At 43.3% G+C, this 19459-nt stretch overlaps 1 protein-coding gene across 2 annotated transcripts in view; it reads left to right on the forward strand.

The window, feature by feature from the left end:
- Window positions 1-530: 530 nt before the first annotated feature.
- bcl11bb (BCL11 transcription factor B b) overlaps window positions 531-19459 on the forward strand; it is a 37469-nt gene continuing 18540 nt past the window's right edge. The window contains exons 1-2 of one of the 2 annotated variants that reach the window (XM_005449794.4): window positions 531-1423; window positions 8656-9036. In XM_005449794.4, coding sequence (XP_005449851.1) covers window positions 1360-1423; window positions 8656-9036 — 445 coding nt within the window. In that variant the 5' untranslated portion in view covers window positions 531-1359. Of the gene's footprint in view, window positions 1424-8652; window positions 9037-19459 lie in introns of both variants that reach the window. The other variant, XM_005449793.4, reaches the window with a different exon arrangement.

Below are 19459 nucleotides of genomic sequence, written 5' to 3' on the forward strand. Positions count from 1 at the left end.
GACAAACAGCAACACAAAGGATTGTCTAAATTAAAGGTGACCCTTCATCCAAGTTTGACTTGGACCTGATCTAGGTGTTTGCTGTTCTTGTTTTAAGATCATTTCCATCTGGCGTGCCTGGGAGACTTCTGTAAGCAATGATGAGGGGTGGTGGTGGTGGTTCTAAATAGGTAAAAGGTGAAATGATCAGATTGTTTTACTTCATAGTATTTGTGATAGAATTACCAAAAAGAAAAAATCAAGTGAAGGTGAATTTTGGCTGCTAACTTGACACTGCTTCCAATAGCCAGACGTGAGCGTGCCTGTGAAGTAGCCACTGCTGAGTGATGTTTGCGTCTGAAGCTCGTGGTGGAGCTCTGGGGAGCCACTGCTGGTTGCCCCCCGCAAATTGTCTCTGTGTTGTCTGCCGTTCACACCTCTGTAGTGGCTGATGTCTTGGACGCACTTAAACTTGAATGAGGCAACACCAACCACACACACAAACACACACACATGCGGGGTCGCCCCAAACAGGGCATGTTTCGTCGTGTGAGCTGCAAAGACGGCTCAATAGGAGACACTGGAGCTTGTTGGAAGGAGGGGAGGGAGGTGTCTCTTGTCCGTCTGCCCGCCTGCGCTCTCTCTCTCTCTCTCTCTGTCGCTTTCTCTCCCTCTCTCAATCAACGCGGCTACTGCCACGAGAGCCAAGAGTTGCCGTTTCTGCGCACCGATGCCAAAACGCGCGAGGGGAGTCAGTGCCAAAGGGTCATTGTAGCGCGCCACTGCTGAGATGGAAGGACTGTAGGGAATCCTAAACTAAAGAGCCACCATTTGAACCCAGATGATATAATTATATCATTAAAATTAAAGAAAAGGGAGAGGAGTTAAATAGGTGACAACATCCATCACTGGTGGAGTGCTCCGTAGGCTACTTAATCTGTCACCGCGGTCGCTGCAGAAGCGGACAGTCCAGGATTTTTTTCCCTTTCCTTTTCCTTTTTGGTTAATCTGCAAAAGGTCACTTTACCGGCGCACTCATTAGCTCATCGGTCGTCTGCAGACGCTTCCTTGCTAAAACTACACTTTTTTGGCGTCCTTAATCCAAGTGTTGCTTCCTCCGAGGCGCAGCAGGACACCGTGGACTGAGCGGTCCTCCATCCTTATCGCGCTGCTGTCCGACTGGTGATCTTTCCAAAAACAAAAAGAAAAGAAAAGAAAAAAAGACGAATCAAAGTTCCAGCTAAAGACTGTGAAAAGCAGCAGGGGAATACAAAAGGGAGCGGGAAGTCGGGGACCCGTGATCCAGAGAGGACCGACACCACGGTCCAAGCCGACTCCAAGTGCCGTTCACCGGGCGATGCCAGAGTAGATGCCGGGGCAATGTCCCGCCGCAAGCAGGTGAACCCGCAGCACTTATCGTTGACGCACAGGGAGACAATACAAGGTGAGGTTAATATCTTTACACGCTCATCACTTCCTTTATCGTAACATTTACTGCTTTGCAATTTTGTCGATATTATTATTTAGCCCGATTCGGACTTTCGGGCCAATATAAATAAATAAACAACTAAAATGATTAATAACGCACTTTTCTTTTAGTAAAACACGAAGACAGCACGTTTTTTTCAGTGATTGCAAAAAATGCGCCGAACAAGAAACTGATTTGTGAAAAAATAAATAGATCATGTGATATCACTAATGCACAGACAATAATAAAAATAGTATACCGTGCAGCTGCTTTTCTAACACTAAACTTTTAGACTCGATGCGAGTGACTGCATGGCTTCTAAACTATTTTATCATTTGTATCAGTGTAAGTGAGACCGTTTTTACATGCGCCTTTTTCGGCTTCAGTGGACTTTACTACAAGGGACGATCCTATGACAGCTACAACTGGGGTGTCTGCTTGATTGTGTGTGTGAGTGTGTGCACACACACACACTCACACACACATAGACACACACACACACACACACACACACACACACGTGCACTGAGGTTGTACTCTAACAATTCATATTCAAATTTACGTTTTCTTTTCTCCCGGGATGTGTCACATTTGCGCGTGGATACTTTGTTAAACATTTCCACAGAGGGTGAGTTTGCACGATTAAAGTTTTTTTCTTTTCTTTTTTTCTTTAAAAAAAATAACCTCTTTCTTTTTCCCTCTCACTTTTGTCACACACTCTAACATTTTGGCACAAAGCATCAAACTAAAACTGATTTTTTTTTTCGCGACACACACCGGACCACAAGAAGAATATTTAAGATTGGAGCTGGGCACGAAAATAAACACACACACATACACACGGGGAAGATCACAATTTTTTTTTTTCTACTATATTTGCTAGTCTTATTATTACGTGGGCCACATTTTAGGATCCGTAGGGTCACAACTTCTTTTCACGAGTGCGTCAAAAAAACGTGATTAAACTGCGCATGATTTTTCCTTTTCTTTCTCCTTTACTTTCTTTTTTTTTTTGGAGGCGAGCATATGATTAAAAAGTCTTATAATCCAATTTCAAATCAATTATATCAATCTAACCTTCATCTCCCAGCGCTCTGCTGTGCCTAAATCCAATTTCATAGAGGCCTAATCTGGGTAATTCATTGCAGAAGTTCATGATGTAATCTTTGGCCAATCTGTTTTGCGTTGAAAACGGTTAGGTGCATTCCGTCCCACCCGACACATTTAACATTTAGACTCATCACTATTCACTTTGGCACTCTCTCATTGACTTTCCCCTCTGAAGTTTTTTTGTTTTTGTTTTTGTTGTTGCTGAAATTGTTTCGCCAATTTCAGACACAGAGAGCAATCGGAGAGATACATCCAGATATAACCGGTGGGGTTTTTGTTAAATTAATTGAATTATTTTTATTTGTGATAACGTGCAGCACCACGTTAAGATGATGCTTGGCTATGGTGCAGCTATTTATTTGAAGGCTGATTCTCTCTGTTGTCGCTCTGGCTGTCTGATAATTAATTAAGGTGGAGATGATTTCAGCCCCAGTCGTACATTTTTTCGACTGAACTGAAAAACAAACAAAAATTAGCAAAACTTTATTTGCACCTCAGGCACTGCTTTTGTGTGTTTAACACTTAATCTGGATAAAGTGTGTCTAATAATTGCAGTTTTTTTCTTTTTTACATAACATTCCTCTGTTATTAGTCAACTCATACAAATTAAAGCTAAAATAATATTTGCTTCTGCTTCTGCACCTGCTGAATGTCATTAGGTTGATAATTAGCTGTCACAGATCAGCTTTCATTTTCTTAATTTCTCTGTCCAAGCTCTCAAGCTGCGCTGAAATGTCCCCAGGATTCATTTGCTCTTGCCTGAAGCTTTAAATGACTGGATTTAGAAATCTTTTTAATCATCTCTGGCCTGGTCTTTAAAAACAAAAAACAAAACTTGCAAGTGTCACAAAACAGCTTAATATCTGTAAATGCTGGCAAATGTTTTGGTGCTTAGCCTAATAACACAGGAGTGGTCGAGTACAAGGTGGAGGAAAGGCGGGGAAATGTGTGGAGAGAGGGCCTGGCTCTCATCCTACATCTTATTTCAGTGTCGCCTACTAAAAAAAAAACAAACTCCAGCAGTGGCAAAGACCTGAGAGGCTCAGGTTCAAGAGGGAGGACTTGGACCTGTGTCCACAACTCAGGCTGGAGGACAAAGAGGGGCAGTGGGAGGAAAGCCAACTTGTTATTTGATTAAGTCAACACATGTACAGAGATACTGCCAAAGAAAAAGAAAGAAAGACGGGAAGAAAGAAGTACATTTCTAAAAAAGAAAGTTTGATTTTAATATCACTTTGCAGCTCGACGGTTTCACATTTTCTGTATCGACTGTCGAGACCAGTCACGGCGTATCTCTTTATAAAAGTAATGATATGAAGTTTCTGCAGGGCACCAGCATTCATCAAAACACATGTCATGGCTCACTGTAACAGAACACAGCCTTGTGCCAGCTGCAGGCCTACAGGTCATGCACTACTTATGAACAGAACCTGAATATCTGCATATTTCTGGACAGGCTTAGCAGAAGCCTCTGTACTTGCCAGGCCAGACATCTAAAGGGGTGAACGAGCGACTGTAACTGCAGTCGAGGCACTCAGTGCGCAAGTATGCAGCAAGGAAGGTACACGCTGACTCTATGTAGACTCTGCCTATACCGTGCAACTGCAGAAAGAACCACGCTCAGAATACATCAGCACGTATCTGTTTATGCTCTCACTGTGACAAATGCAGCAGGCCGATTCAGTCGGCGCAGTTTATAGTTCATTCTCAGTTTCCTTACAGGGAAATCATCCCTATAGGCTTTTTCAGGCTCGGTGATTCAGCTTCGGAGTCACATCCGTGACAAAGAGAGACCTGTCACACAAATATCCTTATGAATTAGTCAAATTAATGTGGAACGACTGGCGTTTAGCATCCCAGGTTTGCCCCCCGCCCCCAGCCTCCTCATTCAGAGAGTGGTGCATTTGCAATCTCGAATCAGATTTATTACTGAGAATTCTTCTCTGGATTCAGCCGTGGAAACGCCTCGTGATAACTGTTTACCCTCCGAATTGGCATGCTACTTGTGAAACAGTTAATGTTTTCTTCTTTATGCACACCATATGGCTGTCAAATGATGGGGAGAAACCCACCGTACGCAGTCTTACGCCACAGTAAATATGCACACACATTGTGGTAACCGGATGATAATCTCACAGGGGAGATGACTGTTGAGCGATTTATGATTCACTGCGAGGCAGTGCTGCAGTTTGTTCGCCGATTTTCCTTCTATATTTCAATATTATCGAACACGTTGAATCCGTTTTGCAATGCTTATAAAGCGGCTTTTTTTTATTATTATTATTATGATATCTCTAAAATTGTTTGGCAAATTTGATTTATATCGCCAAATGTCATGCCTCAGAGGTTGCAAGTCATTTATAGCGATTTAGTGACAAGTCACAGTCAGCTGCAGTCGTATTTTGCTCACTTTCGGGCCTGATAATCTAAGATTTATGATAAGAAATAGGGCTGCTACAGATTAAATGGTGATATGATAATGAAACACACAGGCCTGGCCTTTCACAACGCACACTGTTGCAGCTCTCCTTGGCAATCGCTGCTGAGAAAAAAGGGGAGAGGCTAAGCGAGGCCGCTTGTCGTTTGAATTTTTGATTGCAACCATCTGCGTCGTTGCTGGTGTCATTTATTTTCAACGACAGCGCGAATCTTTCCCGACTTTCCCCTTTGGGGGTTTCTGTGTGTGTGCATGTGTTCTCAGCTCAGCAAAATGGAAAGGGGGAAAACAAAGAGAGGGAGACAGGTCTGAACCCATACGCTATGGCCGACTGTCATACGAGTGCCCATGGCCTTCCTCTGCCTTTTAACTGCCGAACAGAGCGCGCAGCTGGTATTAAAGTGTTGTGTAAGGCCAGCGGAAAATAGTTTCATGGTTTTCTGTTCTGACACTGCTTCTTCGGGGCATTTCGTCAAATTCAAATTTAAAAAAAAGGAAAAAGAAAATTGTGTCTTATCCAAAAAAAATTGACTTCCCCCCCTCCTCTCCTCCCTTTATTCCGCTGGGAAGAGTAGAACTTGTTTTACCGTGCTGTCAAATTTCCTTGCTTTTGCCCTCACCTCGGGCACAGTGAAACTGCGAGAGAGCCGTCATGTATAAGAACATATAAGAACAAACACAATAGTTGAGGATTAGAAGGACTTATAGGTGCAATTAATGTCTGAGGACATGACTGGAGGCCAGAGTCCTCCTATATGCACTCTGGCATGTTTCACCCACCTAGCTGGTTTTACCTAGCTGCTAACTTTTCACCAGTTTATTCACCGCTCGAGCGTAGCCAAACTACACGGGATCAATTTCAGCATTTGCACTTAAAAGTATCTGAAAAATCCCAAAAATATTTTTTTATTAAGTGTTTTCTGGCCAGGCCTTTGAACGGCTTTTTTTGACCTTCTACAAAGATGGAAATTTTGGTGAAAGAGGCCCATTGTCTTGAGCTCCCATCTGGTACATATTGTGCAGTGGCTGTGTGCAGCAGCAGCAGCAGCAGCAGCAGTAGTAATAGTGGAGTGAATGACTGACTCTCTCCTCATCAAACTGATAGGGGGTGCTCTAAGGCTGCCTGACTTAACTCACACTTGATAAGGCAGAGTAGCAGGACTGTCATAGGGTGAATATAACTCCAAGTTTATATGAGTGTGTGTGAGAGAAACACAGAAGAAGAAGAAGAGACAGATTTAAAGTATGTGTGCTATCATGTCAGACAGCCCGGTTTCATTGCCATCATCACGCCTTCCCCAACGATGGCATGTTTGACAGCGTGTCAGCTATGCTCCTTTACCTATCAGGCTTGTTCCTCTCACATAGGAGTTTATACTGAGGAATTAGACACTGTCTGTCACCGTGATCGGCTACATTAGTCTGTTATTCTTTCATGTTTCCATTTCGCCGTGCTTGTGTCCAAGATTTTTTTTTTTGTTTTTTTTGTACCACCCTCCCGTCCCGCAAGCATTCCACATTCGGTTCCTTCTTGCACACATGTTTTTCTCACACAGGTGAGCCTCGGGACAGATGAGTGCGCGGGTTTCAGAGAGGGGTGCGGTTTTCAGAAGATGTCCGACTGATATTCCAGTGGCACAGTCACGGTGCCAACTCCTGCTAATTTACTGCTTTCAGCCTCAGGCCGTGTTACTCAACCATAGGTTAACAAACAGGCCTTTTCACTATTTGTCTCTGTCTCTCACAGGGAGAGAGAGTCGAGTTCAAATGCCCAGGTGTCTGTCAGCTCGCTGACTTGTACTTGTCTTTTTTTCTTTTCATTTTCGCATTTCTCACACGAGGATCTGTGCCTCATGCCACCTGTCTTCTTTCTTTTGTCTTTTGTTTTTTCCCCAAAGTAAAAAAAGAAAAGAAAAAAAATGAGGACACCCCATAACGTTAGCAGAAAGATCTCCTGCACCGTCCTACTTGTATGCATTGCACATACATGCAGAGTTACATTGCCTGTGTGAGCGAATCATGGTCACAAGCTGTGAACTGTAGGTAAATATGCGGCTGTGTTCCTTCTTTGCCGCCAAAAGATTATGAGATGGAAATTATTTGGCGGGCATCCAGGAAGCCATCGCCATTTAGAGAAAAGATATTTGGCATCGGATCATCACTCCAGGGCGGAATGAGAGGACTGGAAAGTGTGTATGAGTGTATACGTGGGCGGATGGGTGATTTGGTAAAGGGGGTGGTGGGGTGGGGGGAAATCATAGTTACAAAGAAATATTTGAAAATGATAAATAATAATAATAATAATGATAATTTGGTGAAAAAAGGGACACGTTAGTATTCATCCCCAATCCTGCCCGAGTTTAAGCGTTATGACAGCGATGCAATGCCTCCCTGACAGTTTGAGATGGCTGATAAGAAGGTTTAGGATCTTTGCTCTGATAAATACAGCAGAACAAAAAAAAAGAAAAAAGAAGAAGAGAGCGAGAGCACACACCCTCTTTGTCTAATCCTTGCAATTATTAGGGTGTCATGTTTGGAGGAAAAGAGAAAAGGAGGCAAAGAAGAAGGGGTGTAGGGGGAGGGGTGTGGGGGCCCGGGGGGGGGAGATGCGGGCGCTAGAAGTGGAGACGCAGCAGACAGGCAAGTGCTGCTATGCTTCTCTCCCAGGCATCAACACCTCTCCCTGGGTACCCGCTCACTCAGACACGCCTTCAGTCTCTGGAGCTTCAGGTTTCCTCGGGGCTCTTTAGAAGAGGACACATTTCCATACTGGTACATCAGGGTAGTGTTTTAAAATGTAAAAAAAAAATGGAGGTTGTCCATGAGGGATTTACGTTAAGCTGAGGGACAGAGTCTGCGCCATCGGGGAGGAACAGAGGGAAGAATGTGTAATGGTTATTAATGACCGTGTCAGATCTGTAAAGAATGAGATTTACTCTCTTAACAGGACCTCGGGTTTGGCTTTATAGATTTTCTGTCTGTGGAGAATACACTGTTCAAACTCACCTGATCCATTCATGTACACACACGCACTTAGACATGGCACTTTTTTTCTCTTCTCTCTCCTTTTAATTTTTCTTCTCGCTGTCTTATTCTAGGATGCACACAAACACGAACACACACACTCACACACGCGCACACAGGGTGGTGGATGTGGCCTACGTTACTCTACACTTTGTTCTGCACAAGCTGGGGCTCCCGTGGTGTAGGGAGCCGTCTAGCTATGACAGCTTAGTGCAGCAAAAGGCCCTCACCGGAAACCAAGCCTGCACTGTGAGATGAATAGCTTCCTGGCCACACACACAATCACACAGGCTGATATGCACACAGACACACATACACGTGGAGTTTATGTGTTGGGTGCAGCCCACGCAGATCTCTCACGGATAAGCAGTGCAGGTGTTTGCCTAGGCGAAGCAACTTAACAGCGGCGTTGTTTTATGCCATGAAAGTGACACACAGTTGTGACTGTAATGATCATCTTGTGTGGTAGGAAGAGATGGCTTTCATCAGGTAATGGTTTCAGGGATAACTAACCTCGCTGGGTGTTTTTTTTTTTCCTTTACCTCTCTATATTTGGCTCTAACTATCTTACTCCTGTCTTTCTTAAAATAACAACTGACTGACCTCTTTTACCTTCCCCTTCTTATTTCGGCAGCAGAGGCCAATCATGACTCAGGGGCAGGATCTCCATCTCCTGAGCTGTCCACCCCAAGCCCTCGGAGGAGAGCATCTGGAGAGCATGACCTCTTGACCTGCGGCCAGTGCCAGACTAACTTCCCTCTGGGTGATATCCTGGTTTTCATCGAGCACAAGCGCCGTCTGTGCCGGGGGCCCATTGGCGGACTGGGGTCCTTCTCCAAACCTGGGGAAGCTGGCGGGGTTATGGGCCTTCCCATCTCTCCGAGGGCCAGGTCACTGGAGCTGGGAAGAGGGGCTGTTCCGGTGGAAGTGGGCGTCCAGGTGACCCCGGGAGGGGAGGAGGATCAGGAGAGGAGGCTGACCCCAGCCAAAGGGATCTGCCCCAAACAAGAGAGAGGAGGTAAAGAGATTGTAGCGCACCAGTACACGTCTAGACCATAAACACAGAGGTCGGGAAAGAGCTCTCTTGTCGCACAAGAGGCGCACTTACATAAATGAGCATACACATCCACACATACAGTTTTATATCTGTGACTTCAGAGGACTTGCTGTCGTCTTGCTTTCATGTTACTACACTTACCCAAACCTTAACCTGCTGTGTTGAAAATATCATGTTTTTTGTCCCTGTCAGTAAGACACTTGGCCTATCATGGCAGAGCAAACGGATTTAGGTCCCCACAACATGAGTAATACCTGGATCGGGCACGCGGGCACACACACGTCTCTCACCTGTCCGAGACAGATAGCTCTCTTTAAAGAATCCCAGCTGTTTGTTATTTTGACAGTGGCCTTCAGGAGGGATTAATGTAGCCTGAGATGATTTTATTAGAGTGAGTGAGAGCTGCACTGTGCGTCTATTCTGCTCCATTTTAAGTAAAACATCACACACACACCAAAACACACACAAACATACACAGGCACACACACACACACACACACACACACACTTGCGGGCCTCAAGGACTTCTTCAGCTGAAACCAATTGTGAAAGAAGGTGATAGAGGAGCCGCCCCCAGAATGTGTGTGTCTATTTGTGTGTGCCTGTATTTTTTCCTTCTTCTTCTTCTTCTTTTTTTTGAGTGCACCTCACGTGTCTGAGCGTTTGTATAGAAATCCTGCAGCATATGAAGAGGTTAAGAAAGCTGATTAAAATTCATCTGTGTGCGTGGTGAGGAGAAGGGGATTAATAAAGCAGCAAGGCCGTTCATCTGGCTATGAGGGGAAGGGAAAGGCGGAGGGGTGGGGGGCAAGGCCTGGAGAGTGCCAGCGCTGGAGGGAAACCAATTCAAAGTTATCAGGAGAGACACAGTCACCATCACACCCGAGAGCTGGGAAGGGTATCCAGGATTACACAGACTCCAGTAGAGTCAGAAAGGGCTGGTTAGAAGAGGGAAGATGGCTTCATTGTGAAAGTTACCAAGTAGAATTACATGCGAGATTATGCAGTTAATGCGGGAGCTGGTCAGCACAATGTTATATTGTTACATCCTGGTGTAAAAGTGAGGGTTTAACAAGTGCTGTAACACACTAATTTATAATATATTTACACACATGTACAGTAGAAGTGACAATGAACTTATGACAGCAGGCTGTGGCTGTCTCTGGCTTCACAGCACAGCAATTTTCAACCACTGCATTTTTAAGTGGTTCGAATTCATGCTGAAAGTTGATTTCAAGTATCTGACGCCAAACTTGATGAGATTCAGTCACCATAGTTACACACCAGGCAGGTGTTCAAAATACCGACAGGCACTATTGTGACCCTGAGTAAACCTCACTAAGTTTGCAACATTATTTTTTATTTTTTTTAAAGATTGTAGCAACCGAGCTGATATGTGAAACGGTATCTTAACCTCACTATGACACTTTAGAGCTCCACCAGCTGCTGTCCTTTGACAACCACACCATATTTACAGCGACTCTAACCTAAATTGGGTGAAAGACAAAACACAACTCCTATGAGAGAGAAGGACTGCAAAGACATGCATGCACGGTTAGTGAAACCATCAATGATGCACCACTATCACAGTAAAACAGGATGCTGCATCACATACAGACACCACAACGGCCAAATCAATGTCATTATGAGAGCAACGAGTACAGGGCTCACAACAATCAGTAACTTTTACAGACGCAGCAAACAGGCAAAGACGCCAGGCACAGAATAGCACACTTGGCCGTAGCAGCTGCACTGCCTGACTGCACACACACACACCCACACAGGCACACACACACACACACACGCAGAGTCAAAGGCACAGACAGGCCACTTGATCTGAACATCATACACACCAGCAGCACCAATCTAATGTAAGCAATGACAATAACTCAAGCACAGCCAGAAACAGGCTGCTGTGTACTTCTTTATTTCAGCACTGTGGACAGCGCGGGGACATTTAAGCACAACCCGCCTTGCTTGCACCTAAAATACAATTTCTTATACGAAAAAAAAAAAAAAGCAGTCGAACTTTACAAAGGCATCTGAAATGATTCTCAGTGAGGGAGGACATGAAGTCCATGCAATCTTATTTTTCTGAACAAACATACATGATCCATGTTGTCTAAAGTAGGCTGCCACCTGTTTAGGCCTCTGTGTGCGCTGGATAAGTGGCTGTTGTACAGTAGACAAATGTGTAAATCTGTGCTGAAAAGCACAACAGCTATAGTATGATGTGTTTTTGTGCAAAGACATGAAGATAGCTTTCAGATATCGTTCGTCATATGCCAGTGGAGTTGAAGAAGCTGTGAGGTCTAGGGCTAAATGGAGACAAAACAGGCTTGCACCAGTGTTCAGGCTCTTAATGTTTACCACGTCGCTTAAATTAGAGCTTCCTTTTGTCCAGAAACATGAATATATCGGTATTTTTCCTCTTTTCTGCCTGCATGGTTTACCTTCTCTCAGTCTCACCATGGCTAAGCGTCTCTCAGCAGTTACATTAACTTCCACATTTACTTGTTAGACCCACTGCAATGTGCCCATTTTTCAGTACTACCCTTTTCTGCAAGTGTCCCACCCTCCTTTCTGCGGTCTTCTACTAAGCATGCCATGCTATCTCTTGGGGCGATCTCTTATGGGGCGATCGTGGCTCAAGAGTTGGGAGTTCGCCTTGTAATCGGAAGGTTGCTGGTTCGAGCCCCAGCTTGGACAGTCTCGGTCGTTGTGTCCTTGGGCAAGACACTTCACCCGTTGCCTACTGGTGGTGGTCAGAGGGCCCGGTGGCGCCAGTGTTCGGCAGCCTCGCCTCTGTCAGTGCGCCCCAGGGTGGCTGTGGCTACTATGTAGCTTGCCATCACCAGTGTGTGAATGTGTGTGTGAATGGGTGGATGTCTGGATATGTAAAGCGCTTTGGGGTCCTTAGGGACTAGAAAGCGCTATATAAATACAGGCCATTTACCATCTCTTTTACTAGTGTGCATTAAAAAATATCTTTTGATAAAGGAAAAACAAATTCAAATTCTTCAGAACAACATCAAAGGATTGAAATGTAAAGTTTGACGTAATACTACGTCGTTGGCAAACGTTACCTTTTCCTTTCATTCAAAAGAGAACTGCTAGCAGGCGGCCCCTAAACCTCCGCCGCCTTTGTTTGTGAAGACTTGAAATCTGATTAATGTCATATTTAAATACAGTCTAAAATTTCTAAACCTTTCATATATTCTAAGCCTTACTTTATATACGATCTGATGAATGTGTACCGCCCACTTATGGATCGTAAAGGAACTTCACACAGTAAAGGTAAACAAAGAATTTGTTACATACTGAAATAAATAAAATAAGTGAATAAAAAAATAGTTAAAGGTTATACTAGTTAAAGGTTCTTGATGGAAAGATTTTTCTGTTAATAACGTGTGGAGTAAAACGATACAAATTACAAAACAGCATTTGTCCTTATCATTTAAACACACTCCTTCCTGTTTAGTGAAACAATGTTGCATAAAGTTGAATTTAGCTGAATAAACTTACACTTTGAGTAAATTATTAAAATTTATATTTTTATGTCTTTATATGTGCAATATTTTGCTATAAACTTTCAAAAACATTTGTTCTTGATTTAAAAATATACAGTCGTGACCAGCGTTGCACTGTGAATACATTTATAAAGCAAATGTATTAGAAGAAAAAAAATAGCAATGATACTTTTCATATTTTTAAAATATAATTTCAAAATACCCATCATTCAATGTGCCAGGCTTTACAGAGTTAAAGACTATTACAGGTTGCAGCTGCATGTACCACTATCATACAGATTGGTTAATATCTACTGACCACAAACCTGCGACAGCTTGTTTTTTATGTACCTGCTAATTTTAGCATACAACGATGTTGTTTCCCTTTACTAAGACTTTACCCAGTAGTGGAAAAAAAATCAATTAGAAAAAACCCCCCAACCAGCACTGATAATTGTAAAAGCTTTTATTAACTGTCTGTTTTTTTCCCGTTATACTTCCAAAATCAACTGAGTGTGAAACATTGGGTGGCAACACGAAAGCAAAAATAGTGATTTGAAAGCAAAAAAAACAAAGATGCTATACATTTTACAGAGGTGCTGAGCGAATGTTTAAAGGAGGGGGTGAGTCAACCTGTTACAGCAGCAGTCAGTTAGTCATTCACACAGACAGTCTTATCACTAAGAGAACAGAACATGAAAGCACTCGAAGCCCCAAATGAAAGAAAGGAGGATGGCTTTGTTCAACACATTATGCTGCCACTCAAGGCAGTCTCAAGTTTCAACCAAATTAGATTACATTATTAGGTCTAATTACGTCCAGTGTGTTAGCAGCTCTCACATTTGTACACGCACACACTGTCGCATTGGCTTACACGTGGTATTGAGGAAGTTTGGGGTGCGCAACCAGATGCACGCAAATATTTGCAGCACAGGAGTCGACACAAAACACACAGGTAAATTAGAGTGTGTATCTGACTTGCGGGAAGACGAAACAAGTTTTAATGTAAGCATGCTGATAATGCATGAAATGCCTGGGCCATCCCTGCATATCTAACATTATTAACCCTCTGCTTTCCTCCCCCCGGTCCTGGATTATTTTTTTTTTACTCCTCACCTGGCTGTGTTTTATAACATCCTGTCTGGCCTCTTTGTCTGTCAGCTTCCTTGCTTAAACTGCAATCATGCTGCAAGGCTAGCAGATTCAACCCCAAAAGCTGCACGCAGACACACACAAACACACGCGCGCACACACACATGCACGCAAGCAAATGCATACTCGACGGCGTAAATGAAAAATGGCCCTTCTGTGCCCTGTTTGTATTTTTTCCAGAGTTTCTCTTGCTGATGCATGCACTATGTGTGCACGTGTGTGTCAGAGCTTTGTCAGACTATGTTAATATGCGTGCGTGTGCGCCTGGGATGAATTTGTATATGTGTATGTGTGGGTGAAGAATGATGCGTGTCATCCAGAAAGCGAGAGGTTGTCGCAAGGGGAGTGTTAGTGTACTAAGACGACCCTGGCCCCGCTTTGAACTCCTCCTAGGACTGCTGTTGGGCCCCCTTGGAGCACTTTAAGACATCCAGCACAGACGGGTGAAGTCGCATCATGACAGCCTCTTTCTTTTTCTATCTCATTCTCTCCCGCGCGCGCAAACACGTTGCGAGGAGCTCAAAGTAAATATTTCATGAGGTGATGTGAACGACAGTGACATCCTCAAACGTCTTTCTGTGTTTCTCTCTTCGGCCCACCTCTGATCCCCCTGCTTTCGCTTTAGTGGGCATGTCACTACACTGAGATAAAGATTTCGCGCTGCTTTTTTTCCTCCTTCTTTTTTCTTCTTCTTCACAAACTCAATACGATACCGATACTTCTTTTCTTAACTGAGCCAAAGTAGCACTGGATTCATGATCAAAGAATTCAAATGAGGCACCCGCCACTCTAGAACCGTCACACCTACATTTTCTGCAGGTGCAAAAACACGCAGAGGCATTTTAACGTAAAAGATGTCTTTTTTAGTCCTAATGAAACAGGGATTTTTTTTACATTTTCTATTTTTTTACCTGAAATGAGTCATTATGGTTTCTAGATAAAGGCCTGTGATGTAACCTACAAAAGCAACACTGACCTTTGCTATCAAAGAGGTCAAAACTGCCACAAAATAACGGTGACATTCCTGTTTCCACACCTCTACATTAGATTTGAAGGTGTCCCTCTCCTCTCTCCTCTGCTTTCCTCTCTCTGTTTCTCCCTCCCCACCCTGATTTTTTTTTCTTTTTTTTTTTTGCCCCACCACCCAATGTTCCTTTAATCACCTGGCTTGCTCTCATTTCCATATTAAATAGGCTTTAATCATGAAAAGCAATCAGGCTTTTGCATATTCATACCTTCCCCTGTTCGCCGGCTTCCCTGTCTCGCTCCAGTGCCAAGCAGCCAGTAATCAGTAGGCAGGCGGCGTAATGCCATAGCCCCGGCCCATCGCATGAAAACACACACACTGCGTGAGTTAGAAATAACTTCACATGCTACTTATGTATTATCTCTACTCCAAAAGAGAGAGAGAGGGAAAGCAGGAGAGAGAGAGAGAGAGAGGGGTAAGAGATAAAAAAAGAAAGATGGCGAGACTGATCCCTGATTTGAGCTGCGAATATTTGTACAGAGGCTCAAGGAAAAGTCGATTTGCATAATGACTTTGTAGTTTTGCATTAATCACATTTGCATATGAAAATGCGTTAATTACTCCTGATGATTTTTTTTTAACTTGCTTCATTTGATGTCCAAGCTCTGGGGTTGTGATTAGGGGTCACATGGTGGGAGTTGTGGAGGTAGCGTGTGTGTGTGTGTGTGTGTCTTTTGCTGCGGTCTGAGTGTGTTTCTCTGTCCTTACATGAGTGTTTTGAATGCTTGCCAAGGAATTTATCTTGTGTCTGCTGTTAGGCATGTGCGTCTATTTTAATTTGTGTGTGTGTGTGTGTGTGTGTGTTTCCTAGTTTCTATGAGTGGCAAACATTTCCTTATTCCTCTGCAGGGGGAAAAAAAAAGAACACTCCCTCCTCTATTTAAATACACAACACTGAGTAACACAAATTCACAGTATCAATTGCATTAAAAAATAAAACACCCTTTTTTTTAAGACTCGCAATACACATGTTTGGCTCAGTTTTACATTTGAAACAATGAAGTCAATTGCAAAATACGTCCAGCACATGCATAGAAAAGTAGTTCTATTTTATGCAGTTTGGTCTGGAGAGTTGGCGTGCACGCTTTTGGTTGGTGCTTTTGCACAAAGCTGCACGTAAATCTTCTCGAGTCATCCCTGCTGCACAGCTACAGGCGGTTGCAGGCTGAAAGCAAAAATAATTGGCCACTTATTTATTTGCAATTTTCAGTTTCTAACATGTTAATGAAAGAGCGAGAAGCAGGCTGGACTGTGTGTTTTCTAGGAGCTGCACATGCATAGTAATACTGAACCTGTGAAAACACAGCAAATGTAGTTCCTGCCTCAGCTTTATATTTAGGTTAAAATAATTAAATCCTTTGTGGTGGTTAAAATCTCAATTTTTTGCCTGTGTGTGTGTGTGTGTGTGTGTGTATGTGTGTGTGTGTGCACAATTACCGTATATGTTCCTGCCTGTGTATGGGCCCCTAGTGTTGTTGGCCCATAACACCGCGCCTCAGACAGGACCACCCCAGGGGCCGTCTGACTCTGCTTGTGTCTGTCTGTCTGCTCTATGCAGCAGGGTCAACTAGGTCTATAAGCAAGCTGCTAAACGGCGCAGCTGCACATGCACACTGCCATAGCATCCAACGCACACACACACAGAAATTTCAAGAAATCCAATCGCATGTGTGTGCAGGAAAGTAGAAACATAAACTGATAAGAGCCACACACACATAGAAAACATATGTGCATGCAAGAATTCATACAGGGACTCTCATCTTCCATTAAGGCCTGCATCTCCCACCAAACACGCACGCGGACATACACACACGGCTTAAAGGCTCCCACATGAAGGCATCAAACACTCCAGAGCCGGCTTTATGGCACTCATATGGCAACAGATTTGATATTTTCCTACCACAGCGGGGGAATAAAACTCGCCACTAATTTGGACTGCGAGCGCCACCGCTAACTTTCAGCATGTGCTGACTGACTGTGTCTTCCAGATGTGTGGACTCTTTGCTCCTTAACGGCCTTACTGAAGAGGCATTAGGAACCTCACACCCCTGGTCCCTGCTCTCTATATATATGTGTACATACGCATGGTGAGTGATGATGGCGCTTTGGGATTCCGACACAGGCGCAAGAGTTTGAGGGAAGCGAAGACCTTACGTTGTGTCAGTGGGAATCTGAATGTGTTTATGCTCTTTGTGTAAATAGCTGTAATCAAGGTGTTTCCACCGCTGAACTTGAGCTACCCCTCGCTTCCCCTCGCTGGTGGTGACAATTGATAACAGGTGTGCTTTTATCAGTGATGGGCAATGTTGCAAATCTTTTAAAGAACCTACAGTACGTGCTTATAATTAAAGTATACACGTGCATGGACCTTAAATGGGAACTTGCACATAAACCTTCTCCCACTCTGGAAACACTTCTCGGAGAAATCTTCAAGTAAACATGCAGATAAAATCCTCACATGTGTGCTCAGCTATCGTGGAGACATTAGTGCGTAAACATATCATATGCCCCTTTCAGACATAAATGGGGAAATTTTCGCTCCCATTTTCCTATTGAAAAGTTGCGTGTGTTTGCCTTTGGGGGAGGAAAAGTGGGGCTAGCATTAGGTGTTTGTGAAAAGAAAAAGAGATGGTGCTTGTTAGCCAGTCAGACAGGGGTAATCCTACTTGCCACACCGCTGTTGTTCCTTTCCTCTTATCTTATTAGCGTCCTGCCTCTGATTGGGTGGGATGGTCGCGAGAAGAAAAAAAGGAGACAGCGTTTATGTCGTATTTTTTTTTCCACCTCTTTTTTGCAGGCTGCTTCACCGCAAGAGATATTGGAAGCCTTTCATGGTGCAATTCCTTTTATTTCATCTACTTATTTGTCTTGAGCAATTACGCCGGGAGAGAACACTAGACACAGACAAACATGTGCTGAACGCGAGCTGCCTTTATGCTGGTCTACCACTTAAGTATAAATCAGGAGGGCTCCTAGAGCAATGCTGTGATATACATGCTACTAATACCGCCTTCTTCCTACACGCTACGCAATCAGCAACGATTTACTGTAAGCAGGAAAAAGGAGGGAAGGAAAAAGCATGGGTGCAAAGGTCACCGTCGCCTCTGTTTTTTACACTTTCATTTCTTTCAGTGTTTGTTTTTTCACTTACCAAATCAATCATCTGATTTCATTCACTCACTCAGATTTCAGATACAGAGTTCTGGGTTGAATGGCTCCACCCCATTGCATGAGAAATGACAAGCTTACTAAAATCAAAACTTAAAAAAATAATAAATTTTTTTTTCTTTTTTACATTGTAAAAATTATCTCCATGTTAGAGACTTTTTTGGTGAAGTCTGGAATTACCCAGACTACAGGGGACATTTAACGGACTGATATTTAATTTATTTCTTCAGCGCTTTGAGCAAACACACCCTCTAGATGAAAGGTTCATAGTTGTCCTTCTGGCCTTATTCATTATCTTTTATTATTATGTTACCTTATAAAAACTGTGTTTCCATCTATAAGAATGGAGAAGAAACATCAGCTCTGGCCTGTTCTTTTTTTTCTTCCCCCCCTTTTTTCTTGGGATGAAAGAGGGCTTGCACTGTCATGTCCATAGATGGCATTGAAGACAGGGGAGTTAACTGCTCAAGGCTAAGGGGCTACACTCTCCCCGTATACTGGCTTAATTCATTCTTTTCCAGAAAGCCCTCTTGCATGTGCCGGTCTTTCCCAGAGCAAAACAGAGCAAGCCAAAATGAAATAAAGCCTAAGATGTTATCAGGGTGATTGGTGCCAGCGGAGCTTGTCTGGGCCTGTGGTCTGGCAGGGCAGCGCTGGCCTGTACCAGTGATTGTATATGTGTGTGTGTGTGAGTATAGGTGTGAGTGTGTTTATGTGTGTGTGTGTGTGTGAACGAGTGTGTGTGTGTCCTAGAGGCACTGGATAGATGAAAGCTTTCTTTAACCATAAGCTATGCAGGAGCCGTGCCAGGAGCAGGAAATGTATCAGCGTGATAAGAGACAGAGAGAAAAACGAAAAAGAGAAAGAAAGAAAGAAAGGAGAGAGAGGGAGAGAGGTCTGGAGCCAAACTCAGCCCTTCATAAAAATGTGTTAGGTGCACTCGTGGCTAATGCTAAAAAATTTGTGAGTGCAGACACACTGAAAATCACACAATCAGTAATGTGTGACTAGGTAAAAGCCACTTGACACAGGATATATCCATGTGTTAACACTGCTTATTGGCGAGGAATAAAAAGTGTAGCACTGATCGGGTTCAATACTCAACCTAGTTAGGAGCACCAATAATACGCGAGACATTAGAAAATATTCACGTTATGCTTTGAAAAATTTTACAGTATAACTACAATGTAATTATCAAACTTTTGAAACCAGTCATTTATCTGTAAATTAAAAAAAATCTTGAATTAAAAAAAATTGAAAATGAATTTTCTTTTTAAACTCTTTGAGAAATATAAGTGCTCATTTTGAATTTGAAACCAGATAAACATTTGACATGAGCAGAGGACTCCTCTGGACAACCTGGAATTGCTTTGGACTGCTGCAGTTTTGAAAGAAACCTGTTTAATTATTCCTGCTTGAGTTAAGATTTTAGCTGCTTAACTGATTCCATGTTTTTTTTTTTCTCTCATAATGTGCCGAGTGTTTTCTGTGGGTGGCAGGAGTGGACGGACACTACTGTCGAGTTAGG

This window comes from Oreochromis niloticus, linkage group LG15, assembly GCF_001858045.2.
Source record: "Oreochromis niloticus isolate F11D_XX linkage group LG15, O_niloticus_UMD_NMBU, whole genome shotgun sequence".
NCBI classification, from domain to species: domain Eukaryota; kingdom Metazoa; phylum Chordata; class Actinopteri; order Cichliformes; family Cichlidae; genus Oreochromis; species Oreochromis niloticus.